Genomic DNA, 24,403 nt, shown 5'->3' with positions numbered 1-24,403 from the left:
GCGCGGAAACAGGAGACAGAGTCAGTCTGACATTTACTATCAGACCAGTGCGCTGAGGTTCAGTCAGGAGACGGAGGACCGCACCGGGACTGGACTCGTCTCTAACACTGATAAAGTTATTTCATTTTTTTTACTGTTACACACTGTTTCAACTCACGGGAAGATGCCTGCAGGAACTTTGGCGAGAACGTCTCCATCCGCTGTGGCTGCAACTCCGGCAAGTGCACACTCCACACCGGAGAAACCCCGAGCACCGACGGAGAGCAGAAAGGTGGGTCCTCGCAGCGTTTTCATTTGAAACCTGGATTCATGTGTTAAATTAAATGTTATAATGAAAACTATCATAATAAAAGCATTTTCAACCTTTTGTGTCTCTAGTCCTCCAAACCCATCATGGAAAAGAGAAGACGTGCGCGCATCAACGAGAGTCTGGGGCAGCTGAAGACCCTCATCCTGGACGCACTGAAGAAAGACGTAAGCACATGCACAGATCAATACATTGAACCTGCACAAATTTCTAATTTGAACATGCACAGATTACTAATTTTCATTTTAACATCCACAGATTACTAATTTTAAAATGCACAGATCAATATATTGTCATTTTAACATACAGGTTTCTTATTTTAACATGCTCAGATTACTACATTTTCATTTCCACATGCTCAGATTACTACATAGTCATTTTAACATGCACAGATTACATACACACATTTTTGATCTTTTAACCTAAATTGTGAACTAACTTGTCACTTTTGTGTTCAGAGTTCCAGACACTCCAAACTGGAGAAGGCCGACATACTGGAGATGACTGTGAAGCACCTCAGGAACATGCAGCGACTTCAGATGACAGGTATTGTAACTATAACCATTTGTGGATTGACCACGTAGATGTGCCTGTCGTCGTTCTGGGATGTCTAACTTTAGATGCTACACATGTTCCCTCTGCAAGATTTACTGCCCCTGCATGCACAGCTGTATGTGTTTACCCTCAGGCTGCAACTGCATGAATAGAATCAAACTTTTCATTATTTAACTTAGACGATTTGTCAAGTAATATAATATAATATAAAAAAATCGATCTATCTATTTATCTATTTATTTATATATTTATGAGTCTTTCTTTTCTTTGGCAGCTGCTGTGAACACAGATCCATCTGTCCTGGGTAAATACAGAGCCGGGTTCAGCGAGTGTGTTGGCGAGGTCACCCGCTTCCTGTCCACGTGTGAGGGGGTGAACACAGAGGTGAGGACTCGCCTCCTCAGCCACCTGGCGGCCTGCGTGACCCAGATCAGTGCCGTCAACTTCTATGGAGCTCACCCGGGCGCGCTCGGACAAACCAATACACAGATTCCAGCTGCCTCAGCCCCACAGGTGCCTTGCAAAATTGGCTCGACGATGCATGTTTCCCCGGAAGCGATGAAGCTCTACGGTGGCTTCCAGGTTGTGCCTGCGCCAGATGGACAGTACACTTTTCTTGTGCCCAGCGCGGCTCTCATACCTCTGGGTGTACAAAACAGCCACCCCGTGTCACCCGTCGCACCGCCGGTCACCTCAGACTCTGTGTGGAGACCATGGTAGAAAATCAGCCCACAACAGATTGTGGGGAGAAAAAGGACTATCACAGAATAAAACATATTTTTGTACATTTTGTAAATGATTTTTTAAAAACCTACCCGAGAGGGATGTTTACACTTATTTGTGTTTTTATAAGGATAATAGATATTCTTGGCCTTATTTTCTTGGCCTGTGATTTCTGTTTTGATATGGCACAATTCATTTGGCTCAGGAGGTCAAGGAAACCCTTGAAAAGCTCTTGAAAAGCACTGTATTTTTAAGATGAATAAAATGTTTTTTCGATGTTTACAACAATTTCTGCTGCAGTGGTGTCCTGGTCATTTCTCTTCTTCCAAAAAACCTCCATCGGGTAATGTTGCTGATGTCCATTCATACAGAGGCAGATGAGCCTGTGCAGCCTTCGGGTCACACTTCACCTCAGACCTGTGGAAAGTCTTTATAAATTAACATCCCTTGCACATGCACAGCAGCCGTTTAAACACAGCCCCCCGTCTGCGTGCCGTGTCCACACCTGATAATCCACTTTGCAGTGACATGGGAATCTGTTTTCTGGCTTGAAATAAATACCTCCCTAATGTGGCTGGGAACCTGAGATGTCGCGTTGAGCCCAAAAGGCGTGCTGCCAGGCAGTTAGGAGGGCGGGACAGGGTCTGATGACACGCGCGTGCCTGTCTGCCCTCCTGCCAAAGGGGAAGTGTGAAATAGATAGGGCATGGTGGCGAACCTACTAGGGTTAAATGATGACTGGGCTGAACAAGATACTGACATTACTTAAGGATTAAGTGTATGTTGTTACTTTTGAGGATTATTCTTTGCACCTATCTGCTACCAGAAGATATCTGATATTCATCTAATGCGCAGACTGTCGATGTGATCTGAAATGATTTGATATGTGTGTTTGAACAAAGCCCCATGATCATCATCAGCGACAGCAGCAGCCGCCCCTGCAGAGTCAGTCAAATCTTTGTCCGTTTAGCGGACAGTTGAAGGCCTGACAGTCCCAGCGTGTGTCCTGAGCGTGGTGCTCACACAGCAAGCCACAAGCAGAGCGTGACCGGAGGTCACAGGTGCCCCTCATTCACGCTGCCGAGACAAGGGCCGCGCCGACATCATGTTGCCCTAAATCTGGCAACTCATCAACCGACCTGGCAGCCCATCACCAGAAGACAAGGCCTCCCTTTGACGGCATCAAACAGTCGCACCTCCAGAGGCAAACTCTCCCACAATCCACAGCCATTTGGTTGTTCCTGATTTACTATTCATGGAATTTAAGAGATTATGTCGCAACAGAAGCAGAAGTAACCACTAGTCTCTGAGTAGCCTCGGTTTCTTTGAAGAACAGGTGCACAATATTTTCCACATACTGTATGTTGTTGGAACAAAATCCTTAATTAGAATTTAGTTTGCCAATGAAAAGTTATTGAAAATGTGCCAATTTGTGCAAAAGTCAATTATGTTCACATCTCTGTTTTGGCCCGGCTGAGAGAAGAGTGGCAGTAAGGAGGACTTAAAGACAAAAATAGAGCTCCCCCTCATATCAGAGCATCCTTTGAGAAAGCCGTCCGAAACACAAAAACAAAGACGGGCCCCTCAGTGGCTCAATGGCTCCTCTCTTTGTGACCCTCTCCATCTTTATAAAGGGCCTTCCCCTTGTTTATCCAGGCAGAGGTTTAATGGCCAGGAGGGGGTAGGACCATGCTGTCACTTTCACCGTGCTAAAGAAGGTCTTATTGTCGGCTGCTCCCAAAGGTCCTGGTCCTAAAGGCTGTTTGAGAACTCTTCAGGCCGGGGCTGCACTCTTCAGATAAGAGGAGCTGTGAAGTGCCAGGTCGCTGCCACAACCACACCTTTAAGTGATGGAGGAGCTGGAGTGGTTCTGCGTGAAGCCGCTTCAGTAAAATATGACCATTCTTGATGAAATTTGCTCTGTTTACCAGTAGCGCTCCCCTCCCACTATGTTTTGTCTGATTGTGTCTCCCTGCTCCTCCCCAGTCAACACCCCACTTTTAAGTAGTATTTTCCCAAAACCAGTAAAAGCAGAGAACAGTAAACACGTAGCTGGGCCGGGCCTGAAGTCTGTGATCGATGGCCTCTTCTCACAAACACAGTGACAAAGAGTGACAGGTTCCCTGCCTAACGACACTGTCTCCCTCTGACACACACCGGAAACCTCCACCGCCTCCGCCTCTGAGGGGGAATCGGCGCGGTATTGTTCATAGGGTTGTTATGGTGCATGATGGGGGTGGAAGTAGTCAGCGGTGGTTCACATCAAGGCAAATGAATAGATTATGCACTGGATATCAATGGTGAATGGACAATACTCTTTGTCCCTTCACTCCAATTCATCCCTTTTTGATTTAGCAGGTTGTTTTTTGGAAAACTCACATAAACTGGTGGAAGTGCAGCATCCGGGGGTGGATTTAGTATCACCATGGCTCGGTAACACTGAAGTGGGAAATTTATAACCTCGGACCCACACAGAGAGATGATGCTGTGGCCATTAATACTGAGTAGCTGAGGTAGTACATCACAAGTCAGTGCATCTTCAAAAGAAATGTGTTGAGTGTCGGAGAGGAGGTGCGAGGTGGGGGTCTTGTTTACGCTGTAGTTCTTGGCCATATGCCCGTGAAGGCTTATGAAGAGGACCATAAAGATGCACTTACACTGCAGGTGTTCCTTCAAAGTGAGACATCCCATAATACACGTGCTCCAATTACAGCCTTAACGTTTGGTCTGGCTTAGCTGATAAGACTGAAAAAACATGTGTAAGGGATCGATTGAATTAAACTGAAAGAGAATGAAACAGTCAAAGTGAAGCTGAAAGGATAAATCTGGTTCACCGAGGCATTACGTTATTTGTGTTACGGTTATTTCTGTAGTTTTGTCCATTTCTCTTACAGGTAATAACATTTTTCTTTTCAAATTTGACCTGCTGTACCTGCATTTATTGTGTGTATTGTAATTGTAATAGTTTTGTGAGCTCAATTTTACTTGAAAATAGTCCAAAACACACACAAGTGCTGGAGGAAAACCAGAAGAAAGAAATGTCTGCATGTATCGTGGCCTGTTGAACTTAATGCAGCAATGATGCACAGCAGTTACTTTGGTGAGATCACAGAACTAATGGAAGTATGACCAAAGCTCAAAGACACGTTCTGCAAGAAATGTACTGAAACCCTGAGTGTCTGAAGGAGAGGTATCGCAGGTCGTTCCTTCCTGCAGCAGTAAGACTGTACAACCAGCTCTGCTCCCAGTAAAACTACATGCACCACCACTATGGACTGTCACTTATCAACTGTGCAATATTCACTGTACTATATTCATTTGTAAAAAAAAACGTCTGTGCAATATAAACGGTTATGTGCAATCCATTCACTGTTCATATTCTAACACATTATCTTTTTCTTTACACTGTATATACCGGTTTAATTACATTTATATTTTTTTCTATATATTTGGTCTATATTTCTATTTCTTTATATTCCTTAACTGCATGCTACTTATTTGATGTCTTTCTGCTTCTGTAACATTGCAAATTTCCCCGTTGCGGGACTAATAAAGGACTTCTTAATTATAACACAATAGAGATTCGGTAGAAAAGGCTCTTTTAATGATGGGTCACTCAATGTGTCGAAGCAAGAGAAATAATCCCCCTTAATAAACATCGGTAAAACAATCTGCAAAAGCAATGTAGCGCATAAGGAGGAGGTTTAGGTGTTGGAGGTTTGGCTTGATTATATGTAACAGTCAGTGTTATAATGGCTGCACTGTACACATGTGCAGTATGATTGTGTTTCTAGGCAGCTGATGAGGAAGCCAAAGACTGGGAAGCATGAATGAATGAATGCAAGTTTTTTTGGCTAAATGTATGATGAACCAAAATGATTCTCTAACTTTCAAGAAAAACGATATCTGGTAACACTGCTTTAACAGGATTCAAAATGTAACTAATGCTTTATAAATGTTTAATAAATCATTTATTATTGGGTTAATTCAAAACATATAGATGAGTAATAGCTGAGTAGTAACCTATAGATGATTAGTCAGAAATTAAATTCTAACCCTAAGGGTTGCCAGGTTGCAAAAAATCCTTCTTTTCGGAGCTGCCGTGGATGTGGCCAAAAACCCATTAACACTTTATTAACATTTACAACAGCCAGAGGTGAGGTGTACATTTACCTAGTTACTGTACTTTTCAAGTATCTGTACTATACTTATACTTTTTTGACAATGCATTGTGTTACATGTTCATCTTTTTTTCATATGTATTTTTTTACTTTTGAATATTTTTATTTAAAAGCAAGTAGCTACTTATATTTACTCAAGTAGAAAAGTTAAAGTGATAATTTTGCTGTTGCTTTGGCACATTTGGGTCTATTTGTTTGTACTTTCACTTGAGTAAAAGGTTTGAGGACTTCCCCCACCACTGACAACAACAGGCAGTTGTTTTATTCAGTGCTGCTGGGAGACGATGCCCTCTCAATTTTGATGCTTACGTTTAGAAGTTAAGCAAGTGAAGGTTTTCCTCTGAAAACAGGAAGCTATGACTGACTTGCTAAGTGCTGGACTCATGTTATATTGAAGATTATGGTTTGCAATATCTTTCTAAACCAGCCTTCTAAAGCATACTCAAACATCTCCAGGACTCGTTCTCAGCTGCTCATATGCAACTGGACATACTTGAGTTTCTTAAAGGACGTTTCACCTCTCTCCTTGAAGTACTCAAGCGTTCTTTTATCACGTCTCTACATCGTGAAACAAAAGCCTCTTCAGAAATTACTTCTGCCTCTAGAAGTTGGAGCGTGGGAGGTATATGTCAGTTGTTTTGCAGCTACGTTTTGCTGTGACTCTTCTCTGTATTGTAATATACAATGAGGGGCTGCATGCATGCATAATAAAAACCTCTCCATCTGTGGAGCTGGAAACAAAAAGGTGGAACGCCCTATAAGAGTGAGGTCCATGGGGCCACAGATCCTGATTCATCCTCCATAATTGTAAAGTGATGATAAGGAGCTTATAGCTTCTTGTTATCCTCCAATAGAAACGGACAAGACAAAGGGGCAGTATACCGGTATGCAAAAAGATTACCATTATGGTGACACCTCCCCGTCCACTTAACACCCAGATCAGGTCATCTGTCCTTAATTTGGTCAGCAACACCAATTTGGCCTCCAGCCGGGGGTCTGGGTGCACCGAGGGGTAAATATTGACCCTTGTTTGTAAGCAAGCCTCTCGTTTAGAGTCTGCAAAATGGCCCGTTTGTGTTCCTGAGATGTTCAGGTCATCGTATCATGGAGGATGTGTGTCACCCTCTCACAGGCTGTCAGAGAGGATCTAACAGACACCTGTTCACTTTAGAGCCGTCGTTTGTCACGACTGACCGAACTCATTGAAGAGAAGCAGGGGGAAAAAAAACAAAGAGAATTATAGTTGAGTAAAAATAAACTTTCCACTGAGATTGATGATGTTTGTTCTCAGGACTGACACACCTATCCTGAGTTATTGATACAGTAAGATATTATAACGATAATATTGGTGACAAAACCCACATAAAGAAACTTGATGTAAAATTAGTTTACATTTTCAGATCAAATACCCTCCTCTTGAATTCTTGCCCCGGGCACTGTGTCTCAGATGACCTCCACTCTTTGTCCGGAGCACCCTGCCCTGCCCTCGACGCCTCCCTCCTCACTGACCAGTCTAAACTCTGTGGGAAACCCCCCAGTGCTTTGTGTTGTTTTGGACATTGTGTGTCTCACCAGATAATGTCTCCACCCCTCTGTTTCTCTCCTCTCCCATCTGAGGAGCTGCTGTGTGGAGCGTGGTGTCCGGCACTAACTGCCCGCTATGCAGGGGCCAGAGATGGGATCTTAGTGTGGGGGGTAAGATCTGCTTTTCTCTGTGCCCCACAGGACGGCACACAGACCCTGCTGCTTAAGATTGCCCGGCCATGAGAGTAATTGGCAGTGATGGAGGGTGACAGGTTTGAAGATTACTATATTCAACCTATGAAACTAAATTGGACAAGCGCTGGTTTTGCTCAAACGTATAATTTTCCAAAGACAAATAATGTGTCACGTAAAACTTTGGTTAAACTGGTAGCCATTTAAAAAGGCACCTGGGATTTGTTTAAATACAATGAAGGTTATGTATTGCAAAATTAAAAAATATCCTAAGTTCAAAATTTGTATGGATTTTAAAACTTTTCTCTTTTATTTGATCTTTTAAAGGGTTTAAACCTGAGTAAGCCAATTGTTGGCTACTTGGGGTCAGTGCAACAGGCTGTTAACACAAATGTGTATCGATGGTATGGCTAACATGCAAGTGAGTAGTTGCTTAATCACACATCCATCACACAAAGAGCAATATTAGCATTTCATTTGTGTTCAGGTTCCTTTAGCTCTATTTAGGTCCCTACCAACTCATGAGAAATACAGTATCCTGCTCTTTACAGGATGCTAATGCTTGTTTCTAGCTGTGTCCTTCAGCTGTGCGGGGCTGAGCAGCTTATATAAATCAGCTATTTTATTTTATGAGAGACAATCACAACAATCATTTTTGCACTATAGCAGCATTATACACCAAAACAACTTGCTAAAAGAAGCTAAAATACTAGAGTGGAGGGGAACTGCAGTGTGGGTGAAAATCCTCTGTGGGTTCATCACCATGAGCGACACCTTTCACATTATATGTAGACTTATAACTACTGTTAATATAAAATATTGATCAGAGCAGCTTTGAGTACATAGTGAGTGTTATAACTGCTTACCCCAACGCAATCAAAACAACCTCAGAGACAGCCAAGCCCGTACAATATATTAATTAATTTAATCCATGTTTTGTCAATAAAATGTGTTTTTTAAGTTGGCAAATCTTATATACTTCCTTTTTCTTGCTGTTCTAAATAACTTATGTGATGATTTAAAAACCCAAGCTTCCCACTAAATAAATAACATACACTTAACGACTTCCATATGTCTTGTTGCTCCTTTCCTAACAACCCTTAATGTTAAATGCCTGTTTTACCCCATAGTTTTAGTCAAGTGAGGATTACCCCCCGAACCTAAAGACCATCCTTCCAAACGCTGGAAACAAGACAGCCAGCACTTTTTGTCGTGTGAATTGTGATGTCATTCAACTCAGACTGAGGGCCCAATCGACCCCCTGGCCTTTGACCCTTATTAAGCCAGGGTTAGAGTGCTGTATTCAAGGTGTAGCCATCTGTGTGCCTTGTTGTGGCCCCACAGAGGCTTCCCTCCTCCCGTCCGCACCCTCACTCTTTATCATCCCTGTGGTGATCCGAGGACGACTGGTTGGTCTCCATCCGTTTTTAAAGCGGTAGATGACAGAGTGGATGGTTCAATTAGACAAACTATGTCTAGAATATATGTTTGTCAAGGCAGTGTTGAATAACAACTAAATGTAATTACTCAAAATCTACTTTACACGTCTACTTCACTATATTGTATCGGGAAATATTGTACTAAACTTATCTGAATATCAAGATACCTAATGCATATTGATAAAAAGCAGAAGAAAATAATTTTCTAAAAGATCAGATGAAAAATCAAGTTTCCCATTTAAACCTTTCCTGTTGATATTATACAATATTCATGAGATATTACACATGTTTAACTGACTGTCTTCTCGAGTGCATCAGATCTTTTGAATCCCCAAACTGAAGAGCACCATAGGGACATTACTCACCACACCAGCAATCCTAGCTTATTGTGTTTTGATCATAGACTGAGGTCAATTTGCAGATCATGATTTTAAAAAAATGTATTATTAAATGTCTACATGAGGAAAGTATTATATTTTATTGACCTGTAACATGAACAGATGTTTCGATCTTTTTAACTGCAAAACATTTATTCTTAAGTTTTCTTCTAGAAAAACCGGTGAAGCCCGAATGCTGACAGTGTTTTACATAAAGAGCGGGTTTGCCGATCAGACACACGCCACAGTCAAAACCCACGTTGGCAGATGATTGACACGTTTCTTTTAATTCTTTTAGAAGTGACAGGATGTTCAAAAGTAGTGAGTTGAACTTTGAACTTTACCACAAAAGGGTTCATCCACCTCTCTTATCACCCAGCAGCATACATGTCACTGGTTATCAGCTGGTTTGTTTACAGTGATGACTCTAACAGTCAGATCATACAATGAGAGTCTTTAAATAAAGAAAAAACAAATGCATGAGGACAGTATTTTCACAAAGAAAATTTAATAAACAGGGATCATTAGTGAACAGGGCCTTCGATCCTCGTGCCATTGCTGCATTCAGAATGTTCAGTTTTCAATACATGCTCCGTTATGCTGCCGTCGTCCTCCTGAAACTGCACCTTCACCGTCATGGGAGAACATTTATCCACTTTACATTTGACGATCATGGTGTCATCGAATGCTTGGATGCTACAGCTCCTGATATCAGGCATCTCATCTGCAGACACCCGACACACCAGCTGGTCTTTGTCCACGGAGGCGACCACACGCTGTCTCAAAAAGCCGGGGCTGTTGCAGAGCACGCTGTCCTGCCTCTGTATGATATCGTTGTTCCTCAGCACCCAGTCGTGCAGGTACCACATGTGGCAGTCACATCTCCAGGGGTTTCCGTGAAGCCTCACCGTGTAGTCCACGATAAAGGGGTCGAAGAGGCCGGGCGGGAGTGTTTCCAGCTGGTTGTCAGACAAGTAGATTTGCTCAGTGAGCCACTGGTCGTTGAACAGTTTTGGTTCTAACTTCCTCAGATTGTTCTTGTGGAGGTGGATTGAGATGATACCGGAGAGATTGTAGAAGATTAGTTCAGGCAGCAACGAGAGCTGGTTTTCAGAGAGATCCAGATTCTCCAGCAGTGTGACATTTCTAAAAATGTCCTCAGGAAGGCTGGAGAGCTGGTTAGACGACAAGACGAGGTTGGTGAGAGATGTCAGACGGCTGAGAGAGGACAGCTCAGTCAGTCTGTTTCCTTTCAGGTTCAGCTCCCTCAAATTTGAGACGTTGAATCCAAACACCTCTTGACTGAAGGTTGTAAGAAGGTTTCCACGGAGGTTCAGTACATTTAGCTGGGTCAACACGGAGAAGATGCCGTCAGTGAGCTCTGATATCTTATTCCCTTCCAAGTGAAGCTCTGTCAGCTGGGAAATAGTGTGGAATGTGTCACACGTAAGATTGCTAATTAGGTTGTTGTTAACTTTCAGGATCTCCAGGCTCGTCAGACCAAAAAATGTTTCTCTTTTCACTTCTTCAAGTTTATTCTGTGACAAGTCCAGGATGCGGAGGTTGTGGAGGTTCAGGAAAAGAAACATAGGCAGATGGGATATGATGTTTCCCTTCATCTGCAGAGTTTCCATCTGTTTCAGGGAGTCAAACATGCCGGGGAGCACCGTCTTAAATCTGTTGAAGTTGAGCAGCAGTTTCGTCAAGTTTCTCTGCTGGGAAAAAGTCCCCATAAATAAATTCTCCAGCCAGGGGTTTCCACTGATCTCCAGCTCCTGCAGCTGAGTCAGATTCTCGAAAGCCTGAGCGTGAATGCTCCGCAGTGCGTTGTTTAAGAAGACCAGCTCGGTGAGTTGGGGGCTCTCCTCTAAAGTGTGAGGGAGCAGGTATGCCACGGCTGATGTCATTACAATCAATTCCTTGACCTGCCTGCACATGTTCTTGGGCAAAGATGTCATCCGTTCCTCTGCGCACAGAACCTGGAGCGGAGTGAAACACTGGCACCTGTATGGACATGAGGTTTGTGACTCCGTGTTGCTTTTGGGACAGAGAAGCAGCATCAGGAGCAGAGTCAGAGACAAGTGTTTGTCCATTTTCCACTGGAAACACAAAGACAGCTTGTATGAATTTACAGGGAACCAAAGCTGACATTAATGAGCTATCTTCATTTCTATAGATTAAGTACCATAACATACCTGTGTGTTACCAGGATCCTGCAGCCCTGAGTCTGATTTCCTCGTGGATCCCCGGGGGCGCACTGACACAAAGTGCAAACGTCAACAAGCCAGAGTGAGGCAAGACAAAACCTTTGGTCAGTTTCCAGATTCGGCCACAGTCTCATCTGCAAACACAACGTAGACGAAAGTGCAAATCAGGAAATCTCTTTCACAGAGAAGAATATTACAGAGGTTTTTTTGGCTCCTGTAAAATACGTGGGAGAAAGTTGTCTTTTTTCTATTTAATCAAGTCCGTCAGTGTTGAGTCACTGTTTGCCAAAAACAAAACAAATAGATCCAAGAGTCAAATGGGAAAAGTAGATCAATCTTTCTAGTGATTAGTTCCACGTATTTTACTCATTCAACCTCTATTTATTTTATTAATTTTAATTTAATCTGAATGTTTTTTGAGGTACAAACAACAGCAGTGTAGAGTAATCAACTCAGAGTCACGTGACTCTGAGTTGATTACTATTTGATATTATATTTTATATTTTATATTTTATTTGCTTGTAATATTCTGAGCATTGCTCGAAGAGAGCCTGTGACCCAAGCATTTCATTGCCAGCGACTGCTAAATGTAATTGTTGTGCATATGACAATAAACTCTTGAATCTTGAATCTTGAAAAAAACTAGTATAGCAATCAGTAGAGATGATATGCCCGCCAAGGCCCAACAGCCATCCTATGAAACCACATTTACATCCACATTTTTATTTGGATCTGCACCAAATTTCACACACTCATAAATATCAGTCCCCCTTTTTTTCATCGAGATCCATGAATTATTATCTGAGAAATCAATAAGAATGTTTAAGAACACCCCATCTTCCCTGACCGCATCCCTCCACTAAATTTTGTGGTAATCCAACCAGTACTTTTTATGTAATCCAGACAAACAAAGAAATGCAGGCAAAAACATCTCATTTTCATTATAATTGAAATGTTCAAAACAATCATATACAGTGCAGCACAAAGACATTGGACCAATGAAGCATGAAGAAGGGAGCTTGGAGTTTTAAAAGATGTACATTCTTCACGAGGACAGTGTTTCCAGATAAAGTTTGTGTTGTAAATTATCCCAAGAGTGTGTGTAATGTTCCATATATAGAAAAAAGTAAAAGACAGGATGTATTTTGCTTTCGAGGTGCAGGACAAAAGGAAACAACCACACAGCTTTGTGCTTAGTGTTTGCCTCTTGCCTTTTAAAGCTGGTAGGAGGTGTGGGGGTCGCTTTAACATCACATCCACTAGGTGTGGCCCTGCCCCTCCTAACCTCAATCAGAGGTTGCCAGCATTCCTGGATTCTTGCTCACCTCCAGCTTATTCCCTGAGGATGCACAGGTAGACTCCATTGTCCAGGATCACATCCACCACCCAGAACCTCCTGGAACTACTTGCAGGGAGTTTTGTAGTTTTTTTAGTCTTTACAGAACCCGAGGAGGTTTGACTTTTTCATTTTTTGTTCTGATTTGAATACTTTACCATCTCTGAAGTGAAGCGATGGCCAACCCAGGAATACAGCTCCTCGGCTTCACACTGGCCTTCCTGGGCTTCATCGGCTCCATAGCATCCACAGTCATGGTGGAGTGGAAAGCTTCGTCCTATGCAGGAGACAACATCATCACGGCTCAGGCCATGTACGAGGGACTGTGGAAGACCTGTGTTTCACAGAGCACGGGTCAGGTTCAGTGCAAAGTCTATGACTCTCTTCTGCAGCTACCAGGTAACATTGTTTTACATCATGTCTTCATTACACTGTTAATAGATTCCATTATGAATATCAACAACTGAACAAATATGTGACAAATAATGGTTGTGGGAAGGAAATGAGCCATAATGAACCACGAATGGTCTGTTATTCTAACAATGTTGGATTTGTTTTTAATGGCAACTTCATGGAATTCAAATTATAAATGTATTAAATGTTTTGACTAGTGTAGGAATCGCCTGTATAACGTGTAAAACAAACAAAATCTCTCTGGTCATTCAAACCTCCCTACAATACCCTTTTCTCCCCATGTTAGACCTGTTGCGTGCACAGACATGTCAGTCAAATACCAGCAGCTGCAGCCTGATTCCAAAGATTCTATTCACACTGAAATCCATTCAAAAGGAATTAGAAGCTGTGGATACTGTTCCATTTCAAATGTAAACATATCTGTGTAAATAGATTATTTTTGTCCTATTCAATAAAAGACCACTGATATCAGCTTCATCAGCAGAAACTGATGTTGAAGGAGTGAGAACACCTCAGCTGGATGAGACTCATGTTGTTGGCGTTCCCGCCTGTTTTGTCTCAGCTGAAAACAAGAGGATGTCCACTGAGATTAATGTTTAACTGATGATATTGGATGTCGTAAAAACAAGTGTGGTTTTCATAGGTTTGACTTAAAAACTAGAATATCACTCCACAACCACATTTAAAGTCCAAAGATCCAGATTTTTATTTGGATCTGCACCAAATTTCTATGAAAGAAAAAGCTCCAGAAAGTGGATGAATCTGCATGAAACCTGATCCTGTGTTGTGTCCTTGTCTCCAGGGATTGTTCAGGGCGCTCGAGGCCTGATGTTGTCCGCTGTCTTGCTTTGCTTTATTGCAATCATGGTGGCGGTGGTGGGCATGAGGTACACCACCTGCTTGGCGGAACAGCCGGAGCAGAAGGACAAGGTGGCGCTGGTTGGCGGGATCGTCTTCATCATTGCTGGTCAGAATCCACACACACACACACACACACACACACTGGAAAATACATACACTCATACCTGGGATGTAGGCTTATCCCTTGTCCTTTTGCAGCAAATCTCAAACAGGATTAGACTTGTCATGAATATGTGTGGTTTTTTCAGATGTTTTAACCTTTAAAATGCAACAACATGAAGTTTCTCTGCTCGTTGGTTTTCCAGGTCTGCTTGCTCTGGTTGGAACATCCTGGTATGGCCACAGAATAGCACAGGAGTTTTACAACCCATTTACTCCCACTAATTCAAGGTGAGCAACTGTGGGTAAAAGATCAGGTATGACTGAGGGTTTGTGGAATGATGCAGGGGACTGACATGGACTCACATCTTTTGTCCTGCTGTTGTTCTCCTGCCAGGCCAAGTTTTCATTTGGTTCATCATCCAATTGCTTGAGATTTGGGGAAATAGTGGAACAGCAACAGTCCCCTTGAATTCAATCAAGCTGCATCACATTTCACACATTGTTCCCTGAATGTGAATTCTTCCCTGGGAAGTCAGTGAAAGTATAAATCTTTCTTTATGATGTTAAAGAAAGAAAAACTGAATCCTGAATCCGCCCCCAGATCTGGATTTGCACCAAAATTTGATGGATTCTTATTGAACCCAATCCCCATTCTTCCACCCAGTTTCATGGAAATTTAGTCAGACGTTTTTGTGTAATCCTGCTTAAAAACCAACAAACCAACCAAAAATCAGACAGACTGAAAACATCCCCCCGTGAAACTGTGACCTGCAGGCTGTTAGCATAATACGTAAAACCACAACATGTCATGACTTGATTTGTACACTTTGGTTGTGGACAGAGCCAGGTAAGCTATTTCTATCTCTTTTCAGTCCTTATGCTAAGCTAAGTTAATACCTAATGGCCATATAGCTTTATATTTAGTGTACAGACGTAGAAAAAGCAAATAAGAATATTTCATATAAGGTTATTTTGTTTATTGATAGTTTTTCTGTACACAGATATATGCGGATGTTTATGTAGTTCATTCTAGAATAATGATATAAACAATGGTAAATCTTTTCCATGTTCACCTAAGTACATAAGATAATGTGTGCGTCATTCACAGGTATGAATTTGGAAGTGCTCTGTATGTGGGATGGGGCGCTGCAAGTCTCGTCATCATAGGAGGCTCCTTCCTCTGCTGCGGCTGCCCCACCAAAGCCTCAGGGAAATCTCCACGCTACCCAGCATCCAACTCTTCTGGACCGGCAGGCAGGGATTACGTGTAGAGGGGCCATCCCTCCCTTCAGCCTCCGCTCGTGGAGGAGTGATATATGTGTTTGCAGCTGCTGTAAGGGGTGTTTGTTCATAGTTGTTGAGGAAATAAAGGTTTTTGGTTTCTTCCACATGAGAATCCACACATAGTAAAGACTGATTGTCATTCAAGAAATATTCTGACACTTTCACATGTGAACAATGAATCAATAGTAGAAATGACAGCAACAGTAAATTATGTAACTTGAAATTTAATTGTAAACCCTAATCATTAACTAAGAACTCAAGTACATCAACATTTGTTGACATTTATTTTACATTATAATCATTTTTTTGAATTGAAATATTCAAAAAAGTATAACTTTGCCCACAATAGACATCTCAGGGGTCTGTACAGTCTTTGCAGCTAATAGCCACTTGAGTTAGATTTGTGTTACTTTGCTTTGTTCGGATGCATCATTATTATTTTATCACATGTAAAATAAAATCTTTGTTACTCTCATATGATGTCATTGTTATATATAATGGTTGTTTTTTATGTGTCACACACAGTTGTACATAGTGATGAAATATATGCATACATTTAAAATAACAGTATTAAACATTAATTCATTAGGTTCTATTCTTCATGGGGTCCAACAGCTTTACATTTGACTCAGATACAAATTAACATTACAAAATAAACATCACACACACACACACACACACACACACACACAAGGTGGCTGTGGCTCAGGAAATAGGGAGGGTCGTCCACCAGATGGTTGATTGTACGATCCCTGGCTGCTCCAGCCTGCACAACAGCAAACTGAACCCCAGATTGCCCCTGAAGGCTGTGCCGACAGTGTGTGAATGGTGTGTGATTGAATATATAAATACAGTCCATTAGGTCCATTTACACACACAGCACAACAACAATAACAGCAACAAAAATAGAGACAAGCTCCTAACAATACAACAATCAAGAACAATACTTCAATTAAGGAGCGTATCCATGAGTGTTGGCAATCAACAACATAATGTGTTGGACGACTCTGACCCAGCAACCGACCTGACAGATACCCATGAGCAACAGGATTCCTTGTTTACACTTCACTATGTCTACACATTTATATGTTCATGAACACAATGAAGAGAAACAGGACCAAGAAGCTTGGAAACAGGGAAGTGAAGGCAGGAGGTGGCCAGTGTGAGACCTGACTTCTGTTAATGGTCAGCCTATGTGAACGCAAGTGTGGACAAGCATATAAGTGTGTGTGTGTGTGTGTGTGTGTGTGTGTGTGTGTGTGTGTGTGTGTGTGTGTGTGGTGTTGTGTGTGTGTGTGTGTGTGTGTGGGTGGGTGGGTGGGTGAGTGAGGAAAAACACCTCCCATCCCACCTCCACCATGTTTCCCCCTTGTGCGAGAGCCAGGCCACAGTGTAATCGTCATCATGAGGAAGGAGGAGATCTGTGAATGTTTCATTATTGTTTTATTAGCGCTGATGTGACAGAGAATCATTACACTAATACAAACTGTAGAAAAGTCATAACCAAAATAAATAGCATGTGGTTTAAAGCTCCAATGATGGAAGAACATGAAACATAGAGAAAACAATCCTTTACAGAGTTACCTGATTTGTAAAAGCAATTAGAAAAGTTTGTCTTTAGTTTCCAACATGTCGTCTTCTGCAGAAATGTGTTGCCTCAGGGAAGAAAAAAGTAGAAACAGGGCGATGTGAAGCAGGGGATAGTCTCCTGACAGGAATACCTCAGAACACCAGCTCCTGTCCCAACACGTCTGCTCACACAAGTCAAGTCTGCCACATCATGAAAACACCTCAGAGCATTTATACACGTTTCTCAGCCTGTGCGTTATCATCACACAGAAGAATTACAGAACATTTAAAACCTGCCATCCCACCAGTGCATGTACACACACAATATGATTCTATCTAAAGTTCTATCTGTACTACCCATACACAGCTGTCCTCTAACACTGTATGTACAGTGGTTGTCCGGCAGACAGCTCCACCCTGTGGTAAACCATGAGTGTGCTGCACAACCAACACTGAAGATTTAACTGGAGAGACAATCTGCTGTATTCAGAATAATGTTGGATCATTAAATCAAACTTTTTAATCCGTTGAAGGGGAAAAAATACAAATAGGAAAACACAATACACACAAAGATAATATTCCTAACTGTGTACTATAAAAAAGAGAATCGACTTATTTGCCACCTTTCCAGGTTTAAGTGCATCAACAAGTAAATTTGATTCAAAAATACTAATTTCCATTAGTACACTTCTATAGGTTACTTCTCATTCGTTCAACTTCCGATTGGTCAAAATACAGCATTTCACTGTTTGGTTCCTGCTCCATTGACTAGAACAAACAAGCTTATGAGCAAACTGAGGGAGCAGGTTAATGATTCAAAGGCAAAACCGGAAGTGTGGAAGTGTTGGGCCTGAATAAAGACTCCAGTTAAAAGTTCTAAAGTTCAGAATGAATGAAGTCTTCCTGAAACAGAGAGAAAAGTACAAAATGAGAAAGAGCACTGAGCGTTCAGGTTCGGTGGATGCGATGGGGTGTGGGGAAGAACTTTCAGGAACTAATCTGGTTTCATATGCAGCTGTCAATAATGCTACTTTGTCAATTTGCTGTAAACCCAAACTACAGTTAAGGGCATACAGATGGGGGAATACGGGTAATGAGGGACACCTAAGATCAAGTCGGTTTAGTTCCTCTTCTAACAAAATATAACCTGTTATTGTTATTTTTGTTTGCTGCTGATTGAATTTTAATTATATTTAAACATTTGATACACCTTTAATAGAATGTTCTATATGAATTTGATAATTTCTTCATTTAAGATAGGGTTCTTTAAGAGAACAATTTGACTTTTTTATGTCAATATGAATTTATGATATTTCTACGAATAATATACATTTTCTTCTTTATTTTTTCATAATGCTTAAAAATGTTTAATACCGAGCTCGACATACATGAAGCAAGGTGATTTAGGCTTTTTTTAAAAGCCTAATACAAGTGTCCCAGATTACAAAGTGACCTGTCCCAGTTTAAATTAATTGTTTTTTGGCACAAAGAACACTAGAAGCAGTGCCATGTCTCCTCTGAGTATGACATCTCCATTCTTTCTTCTGATTTGGTTAGAAAACATCTTGAGAATTACAGGCATGTATATTATGTTGATCTAATGTGTAAAACAGATATTGGAATAAGTCGCAGAAGTCAAAATCGCAAAAAATGTCCCAGATTACCTGAATTTGCCCTAAAATGATTCATGAAGGGCAAAATTTGAATATGAATTAAAAAAATATTTAAAACACTGACTGAGAGGAACAAGTTGGAGGTGTGAGTGTTAAACAATGCTTATCGGAGAGGGAAATTGAGGAAGGTGACCTGCTCTTTCATAAACTTAATCCTTTCATTGTTTCATTCAGTTTTGTCCAACATATATTTATATAATATATAAGATGAGAGAATAAAATATCCTGTATAAATAAGTCCTCAATAAGCACATGGGGAAAATATTCTGTACTGCAAGCAAGTGTCAAAAGTCACCTTTGCCACTAGGGGGCATCAGAGGCCATGTTTTGAATCACTTTTCACAGAGTGACACAACTTTTAAAAACTTTATCAGAATTATTATTATAACCATAATTTACATCTGTTAAAATCTAATCACAGGAGGTGACATATAGTGTTTACTTTGATTTTAAGTTAGTGTTGTGTTGCTGTTAAAGAGACACCACACTGACTTTAATATCTAAGAGTTTTGTCAAGTATGGAAATATAAACCCTGATGATGTCATCTCTCATCGAATTGCAGGGTCTTGTATTTTTAGAGCTCGACTAAAAGTCAAAGCATCTTGGTCTGTTACTCTGCAAAACATTGACCTGTTTTCTATTTCTTTTCTCCCCTGTAAGTTCGCTGACTTCATGAAAATGTGTACTCAATCGTCAGAGTGACCAAATACACATGTGTATTGATTTGCCACTGAAAATAGTGACTAGTGTGACTCTGATTCACCAGATATTGCAGAGCCCAGCAGTTTCAGGAAAATACTTAACACTTTTTAAAGAAAGGTACTCTAAATATTTGACATATTTTTGAATACGTACGTCTTCAGCAGGAAACAGTGGAGTTGGGGCTGAGAGTTTCAGAGAGAAGTTATGAGAGAATATACTTGATGGTTTCACGCTTTACTGGGATTTGTTGCCTGTACCAACACTATAAGAAGGCATAACTAAGCCTTACCATCATTAAATTACAATAATACTATATTCAAAATTAATAATAAAGAGTGTTATCACTTACTGGATAGTATATTAAATGTGAAATTTAATCTTGGATTAAAGAAAGAGCCACTGAAACCACACTAAAACCGCCCAAAAGGAACAAATAGAATATTTTGCATTCTTTCCACCCACACTGGACGGTAGCTCATGACTCTCATCAGTGCTGAGAGCAGACTCCCAGCATCTTAAGTGTAAATGTTTAGGATTCTTAGAGGATAGACAAATGGGTCAAAGTGTGCAAACTTTAAATACCAGTGACCTGCGACATATACACAGATTTAACCTTTGACCTCCGGCCCTGCTTATCGTCCCACAACCCTAAGAAGAGTCTTACATGAATATAAGATAATCCTATTTTGCCAAAGGTCCTGGTGCCACGTGCGCACAACTGCTCGATGCAAAGCCTCTGCACCAATACTTTTCTGTATTATATCTAAATGCTGTCACATAACACATAAAATATAAAATATGGGGCTATATGCAGCAGTAAATTCAATTCCGGAGGACTTGTTTATAGAGTTTGTAAAAACGTCTGGATGCTTAGACTGATGAAGTGCGTCGACAGAGCAGCACTTAACTTGAGGGCTTCTCCACTCTCCAGTCCAGTACTGGAGCTGGAGAGGATCCAGACGCTGTGATCAGCAAAGTGCAGCAGCTGCCACACGGCACAGAAAAATCATTACCAACAGCATATTACTGTAATGTATTTAAATTAAAACAAATTTAAATGAAAACTTTTGTGTGATTTACATCTGGGTTTTTAGAATTCAGGACTTGGTAGGAGTATTTTTTCAACTCTTAAATACAAGGTGAGTGAGTAGCTGTAAAGATACGAAAACATCTGCCACGGTTTGTTGTTGCCTGAAAGCAGAGGTGCCCTCTCACCTGGTTTCAAAGTCACAGGCTTGTGTGAGCGTAATGCTACAAGCAGCCTGAGCAGAGAGCCTCCCCTGGAACCTGAACACTCCCAAATCAAAACAACCTGGGGCCACATTCAGCCGCACCTATTGACGAAATAATAAGAAAACTCCTTAGATCCTGCTTTCTGTAAACATGTGCCCTCACAGGTAAAACTAAATGCTGGTAAAGATAAAGGTTATTCACAAAGCTCCTCACATTAAGCTCAATTAATTATTGCATTAGGAAAAGGGGGGGATGAGTCTAAAAAGGCCCAATTTTAAATAAAGGAGAAATTAGGGTTATTAAATTTATTTAAGATTAACTTCTATGGATGTTTTAAATGAGTGGTAGGGCGTCTTTGCACGAAGAATCCTGTTTTTGTTCTAGAATCTCTGTGTAGCTCACGTTCCTCTGCTTTACGACTCCTCACTGGCGCAGCTCAACCAGAAGAAATGAGACATTGATCTGCTGCACGATTCTCCCACATCTGCTCCGAACACCTGTGAAAAGAATGCATCAGAGTTATGGTCCTCCTCCTCCTCCTCCTCCTCCTCCTCCTCCTCCTCGCACTCAGTTGCTCTCACAAGTTTCCTAGATCACTCCAAGGCTACGACTGAGTTAGGGGCTTTTTAAGAGAATTATTAAAAAAAATTGTGTGAGAAAGAAAAATCGGAATTTCTGACATTATGGCAGTTATAAAAAGTGAAATGGAATAAGTAAATCTACATGAAAATTTGAGATTACAGTCAGACATTTATGAGATTTTGTGCAAGAGGAGCACAACACAGTAGATTCAAAATGGGACTGGGTAATTTTCTCTTTGTGACCTTTTGTTTCTCTTGTTTGTTTGTTTGTTTTCTCCAATCTCTGTCTGCCCCTCCCCACCTCACCCAGCCCTCCATCAGCAGCTCACTAGTGATCATCGGATCTGACCTGGAAACCTTTGCCCTCGGCTTCAGTTTCACCCAAAATAAACCCACACAACCAACTCTAGGCTATAGCTGTAGCTGCTCCCTGGAGATAAACAGCTGTGATTTCAATTCATTTGTGACTTTAAACGAAAGATCTCTACTAATTTATTTTCATAGAATATGTAAAAAAAAAAATCTTGTAAAGTAGCAACGTTAAAGTCCCCCCCAACACTAATACGCTGTTGCATAGATCCTGGTCATCACGATTACAGAAATAATAGGCTTATGATAATGATCATAACAGTAAAAAATATAATTTGCAATGACCATCCATCCACCATAAGATCCACCTCAACCTCCTGCTAACTCTTTAAACTAGGTCACATGACTTCCTCCTTTACCTCCGTCATAGTTGCTATGGCCACCAGAGGTCACCTTACATTAAAAACCAGTCTGTGTTGACTGTTTCGGACAGATAGCCTCCAGGTGATAGGCTGGGGATCAAAACATCTTGTTTTGATTTTTAAAATTGTAATATTAGGTTTCAAATGTTTTCATCTGATATAATGTGAGATATAGTTCATAACACTGACCATCAATGTAATTAGTCCGTCAGCGATTATGTGTTTGTGATATTAGGTTTAGCTGCATTGCCCATGCAGTGCTTTGGAACCTTGGGCTTATCTCTGCCATGATGATGATACTTTACTTTGTCTCTCTGATGTAATCCACGGGCGTTCACCCCCGGGTCCCACGGCTGGATACAGAGACGCAGTAGTAAACACATGCAAACAGAAACACACACATTTTCAGGTCAGATCATCGTTGAAACTCAGTGAGACGTTAAGGTTTCTCATCCAGCTTGACAGGAAGTATAAATATTTTATGTGTGTGTGTGTGTGTGTGTGTGTGTGTGTGTGTGTGTGTGTGTGTGTGTGTGTGTGTGTGTGTGTGTGTGTGTGTGTGTGTGTGTCATATTGACTTAATCAGCTCTCATAGCGATGCACCTCATGGTTTATAAGCACTTACTCAGACTCTGCTGACCTCATTCAACACCTGGATTGCTCTCTGTGCAAAAAGCGATTGGTGTCTCCATGGAAACCAGGGTCTCTATACCTCTGTATTTGCCAGGAGTAAACACCAGCACTACCTTCAATGTTTCCATCCCCTGTGAACACATGATGACACATGTTTATGTCATGCATGTTTGTGATGTGAATAAACTCTGTCCAGAGACATTGCATTTGTCTCTTACACATGACCATGTTATGTAAAGTCCATGTTATGTAAAGCGTGAATAATTTAAGTAATAGAACAGTTATATAGTTAAAGCAATATGATGAAGTAAAGTATCATCAGACACGATTAGCCTCAGAGGAAATACTTTTCTTGGACTAATTCGCTTCGACAGGCAGTTGTAAAGCTTGGACACTAATATAAGAACATACAATGTCCCAGTTGAAGCAGCGGTGCATTTCTCTCTGCATCTGCTTTTAAGCTGAAAGGATGATACAAGACTTCCTTCAGCTCCAAGGCCTTTTCTCAGAGTCCAACATTTACACATGTTCTATAATTTTCTTTTCAAAAACCGGACCAGCAGTCAGCCCCCACTTGACATTTCATTGCTGAATTACAAGCTTTGCACGTTTCCTTTTTCCTTCGAGAGGAGTATTTCCAAAGTCTCTCTCCCTGTGGCAGATGCAGATCGTGGATCCCAGGCAGAAGTCTCCAAAATATCCAGAACGACGTGCATGGCCAAGTGTTGGATGTGAGTGATACTAAACCCACCCACAGAGACGCTGCCAGGGGTCGCGGCGCTGCCTCCTCCCATCTGCAGGAGAGTGGGAGCCAATTGGATTCAAAACAGCTCACCTCTGCTTCCCAGTGTAACGCCACACCCTAACCCGGCACCAATGAGGAGCTCTGCACTAATCTTTTGCGGTGATATAGAGCTTTCATTGGCTATAGATTTACTGTTATACTTCTGGAAAGAAAAGACAGCAACAGAATTTGACTTCAGCCACAAAGTATTCTGAACAATATGTCCTAAAATGTTTTCGCTTTTTCTTTTTACAATCTCATTATTTCTCTACTACTTGATACAGGAAATTGTTGAGGGTTTTTCTGGGTTATCTTAATCTCGAGAGCCTCTTAATGCAACTACAACCTTTTTTTGCAAATTCTTTAGAACTCCTTTTTAAATGGTTTTCATAAATTGTCAGTAAAGTAATTGAGACAGTTTTTGGCCTTGAGCCTTTATGAATTGAAAAACAACCTTTTTGTGGGTTTTGTTTTTTGATGTACATTGTATGTATGCGATGTCATGTGCGCATGAATAAAACGGTTGTTGTTATTTATCTGTATCTTATTGTAACTGTAATTGTTTTTCCAACTCTTACATACTGAGAGTTGCTCTGTACGAGGTGGATTTTTCCCTTCAAAGAACCACTGACATGTTTCTCTTGGAGCCTTAAACAGACACAGCGAACTCTCCACGTGGTGAACACATGGTTCTAATCATGTGATATGGAAAGACACAAATAAATCTTGATTTTGTGGTTCTCAAGTGTGATCCTTTTGCTTTTCACTACTTTGGTTTGGATGAAGTAGAATGTCCTACGTTGCTCCCGCAGATTTTAAACATTAAACTGCATCAAAGTTTGCAATAAAAATGCACATCGGGACTTTTTTCTTTGCTCTTTTGAAAATGTCAAACAATAAACATATGGAAAATATATACTAGGATAAAAGTATTCAACGTGTGACTAATGTTAAATAAACAGTCCGATCCGATTCAATGTTGAATTACAGTCTG

At 41.0% G+C, this 24,403-nt stretch overlaps 3 protein-coding genes across 3 annotated transcripts; 2 read left to right on the top strand and 1 right to left on the bottom strand.

Annotated features, from left to right (window-relative positions):
- LOC118118415 (transcription factor HES-1-B) lies at positions 1-1,894 on the top strand. Its single transcript, XM_035171623.2, has 4 exons — positions 1-271; positions 379-474; positions 766-853; positions 1,137-1,894. Exons 1-4 carry the CDS (start codon positions 164-166, stop codon positions 1,580-1,582), a joined length of 738 nt encoding a protein of 245 aa, XP_035027514.1. The 5' UTR covers positions 1-163; the 3' UTR covers positions 1,583-1,894.
- A 7,892-nt stretch (positions 1,895-9,786) lies between these two features.
- Positions 9,787-11,802, bottom strand: zgc:153913 (carboxypeptidase N subunit 2). The gene is made up of 2 exons (XM_035170750.2): positions 11,494-11,802; positions 9,787-11,397 (listed from the first exon to the last, which is right to left on the bottom strand). The coding sequence occupies exon 2, from the start codon at positions 11,389-11,391 to the stop codon at positions 9,823-9,825; it is 1,569 nt and encodes a 522-aa protein (XP_035026641.2). The 5' UTR covers positions 11,392-11,397; positions 11,494-11,802; the 3' UTR covers positions 9,787-9,822.
- A 1,023-nt stretch (positions 11,803-12,825) lies between these two features.
- Positions 12,826-15,977, top strand: cldn1 (claudin 1). Its single transcript, XM_035169373.1, has 4 exons — positions 12,826-13,240; positions 14,058-14,222; positions 14,422-14,506; positions 15,327-15,977. The coding sequence occupies exons 1-4, from the start codon at positions 13,018-13,020 to the stop codon at positions 15,487-15,489; spliced, it is 636 nt and encodes a 211-aa protein (XP_035025264.1). The 5' UTR covers positions 12,826-13,017; the 3' UTR covers positions 15,490-15,977.
- Positions 15,978-24,403: the final 8,426 nt, after the last annotated feature.

Source organism: Hippoglossus stenolepis, chromosome 11 (genome assembly GCF_022539355.2).
Source record: "Hippoglossus stenolepis isolate QCI-W04-F060 chromosome 11, HSTE1.2, whole genome shotgun sequence".
NCBI classification, from domain to species: Eukaryota; Metazoa; Chordata; class Actinopteri; order Pleuronectiformes; family Pleuronectidae; genus Hippoglossus; species Hippoglossus stenolepis.
The sequence above is the reverse complement of the archived record's forward strand: the minus strand, read 5'-3'. Positions and strand labels throughout refer to the sequence as shown.